General features: G+C 34.5%; 1 protein-coding gene across 1 annotated transcript; it reads left to right on the top strand.

The window, feature by feature from the left end:
• Positions 1–816: 816 nt before the first annotated feature.
• LOC110018849 (probable serine/threonine-protein kinase PBL19) lies at positions 817–2,622 on the top strand (the record flags this gene model as incomplete). The annotated part of the gene is given in 3 exon segments (XM_020716306.1): positions 817–1,080; positions 1,167–1,289; positions 1,989–2,622. Coding segments are annotated over 3 exon segments (819 nt in total), but the record flags the coding sequence as incomplete, so codon positions are not given.
• Between the last annotated feature and the right edge of the window lie 57 nt (positions 2,623–2,679).

Here is a 2,679-nt window from a genome sequence, read left to right as displayed (position 1 = left end):
AAAGAAAATTCTGTTTTTGAAATACTGCTAGTTGATTATAGTTTGAAAATACATTTCATTATTTTTAGCAATGCATATCTTTGTTGTCTTTGTTGTTTTATATTTGCTCATTTTGTTTTCATTGCATGTCATTTTATAATAATTTATTTCAGCTTTAAAAGGATCAGTTCATTTTACTTATCGAATAACTAAATGTCTTTCCATGTTCGATTCATATACGGTTGAATGCATGATACAAATCGTTGTGTTTTGCTTAATTCTATGTGCAAATAAATGGTTTCAATCTTTTGTGTGCTTAGTCTGTGATTGTATATTGTATTTATGCAGATGTTCTTCATCTTACTGCAATTATTGGTGAAAATTTTGCAGTACTTTATTTTTCTTCTTTTGATTGCCTGTTTCTATTTGCTCTCATAATAGTCCAAACAACGCTGAATCTGATAAATTCTTCATTCAATTGGCTGTTGTCTAGCTAACATATAACTTTGACAATAATGTTATAAAAATTATAAAATGTTAATGTCATATCATATAACATAAATTAAATTAAATGTTAATAAATTAATAAATCTATAACTTAAAATAACATCATTTAACAACTGCAAATCATAAACAGTGTTTTATTATTTTTCTTTCATCTTTCACTTATAAATACATGAGATTATAAGCTTGAAACAGATTGAAAAAGGGGGAAAAAAATAAAATTCTGAATACTCTCTTACATGCTTTGTTCTTCAAAAAATTATCATGTAACCATACCTATATTAGAATTAAATCTCTTAAATTCAGTGTCATTTAACCCTGCATTTATTTCAGGGACATAAACAATGGCTGGCTGAAGTTCAATTCCTCGGCGTCCTTCGGCACCCAAACCTTGTAAAACTCCTTGGATGCTGTTCCGAAGATGGTGAAAATGATGAGATCCAAAGGCTACTAGTTTATGAATACATGCCAAATAAAAGCTTAGATGACCATCTTTTCAACAAAGCTTATCCTGTCCTTCCCTGGAATTTAAGACTGAAGATAGCATTGGGAGCAGCAGAAGGCTTGGCACATCTACATGAAGGTTTAGAAATTCAGGTCTCTCTCTTACACCCTTTTCTCTGTCAACATAACAATTATCATCTACATTCAAATGTATTTGTATTGACATCATCATTCAACAGATCATACACAGGGACTTTAAAGCTTCAAATATTTTGTTAGACAACGAGTTCACGCCAAAACTGTCAGATTTTGGGCTAGCCCGGGAGGGTCCAACCGAAGATCGAACTCATGTATCCACTGTGGTAAGGACCGATTCTACTGCGAATTTTTATTCTGTCTTCAATTTTAGCCATGAACTTTTGAAATTATGTTGAAAGAGAGTAGAGTATCATTTTTACTAATTCTAGCTGTATCTTTTTGTCCGTCTTATGAAATGAACTTTTTCTAAATCCTAAGAATGTCTTCTAAACTTAAATCCATCTTCAAGCTTGTTAGTTATGATTAAAGTTCGTGTTACACGACATAACTTCGGCCTTCATTATGTTCGTGTTACATGACATAACTTCGGCCTTTATTGACACCTATCATTTATTGGGAACGAAGACTGATGTACTGGTTTAGATAACGATTTGCATACATACCACTTAATTCCTATGTATTTACATATCTAACACCCATACTTCAATTTTTATATATATGCTGCTCTACCCATGTATGAAAACGTGCATTTCATTTTTTAAAAGTTAAAATAGTGGTATTTTTTATGTGATATAAATGGTTGGAACGGTATAAATGTAAAAGAAGTATAGTTTAAGTGTTAGATATGTAAATACATAGGAATTGGGTGGTATGTAGGCAGTAATTGTAGTGTAGGCCAAGCTGATGACTGATTCAAGTTCAAAACTTGTTACACACAAATTTCAGCTGTTCCTATTCTTGTTCCTAATCTAATAGGTCTCTACCAAAACAAAATTTACTTTTTATGCTTTGTGTTCATTTAGGTGCTAGGAACTCGCGGCTATGCCGCACCGGACTACGTTGAAACTGGCCATCTCACAACTAAAAGCGACGTATGGAGCTTTGGGGTCGTCCTCTATGAACTCCTCACAGGTCGACGTCCACTCGAGAAAAGCCGTCCGGCCAATGAACAAAAGCTTCTGGAGTGGGTGCAGCAGTTCCCCATTGAAAGCAAGCGGTTCAACATGATCATGGATCCAAGACTCAAGTATCAATATTCATTGAAAGCAGCCAGGGAGGTTGCGAAGCTGGCCAACCGGTGCCTGGCGAAGCGGGCCAAGGAACGGCCGAAGATTAGCGAGGTAGTTGACATTTTGAAACTAGCTGTTCATGTCACTGAAGCAACAAGGAATGGGGGCTCTATATCAGGGCATGGAGTGGGTAGATTGGAGAAGGGAAAAGGAAGTGAGCCTTAAGCTGATTGATAATGTTATTGGAAGCTGCTTCTAGTGCTTATAAAGGAACTCTGGTTTGCAATTTTAAATAAGTTGTGAAATAGGTAATGTGGTGGTGGTTTTCTCTTTTTCTTACTTGGGAGAGGCTTGGTTTTGAAATAGCTGTACTGTGTTGAATGATGGATATAATAGAGATACTGAAATTGTTGACCAATGTGTGAATAAAGGGTCATATGATTTTGATTTTTTGTTTTAATTGTGATTTTCTTAATTTTTTTTT

The sequence above is a fragment of the Phalaenopsis equestris genome, unplaced genomic scaffold (genome assembly GCF_001263595.1).
Source record: "Phalaenopsis equestris unplaced genomic scaffold, ASM126359v1 Scaffold000036, whole genome shotgun sequence".
Taxonomy (NCBI): Eukaryota; Viridiplantae; Streptophyta; class Magnoliopsida; order Asparagales; family Orchidaceae; genus Phalaenopsis; species Phalaenopsis equestris.
Note: the sequence above shows the minus strand (reverse complement) of the source record. Positions and strands in the feature narration are given on the sequence as shown.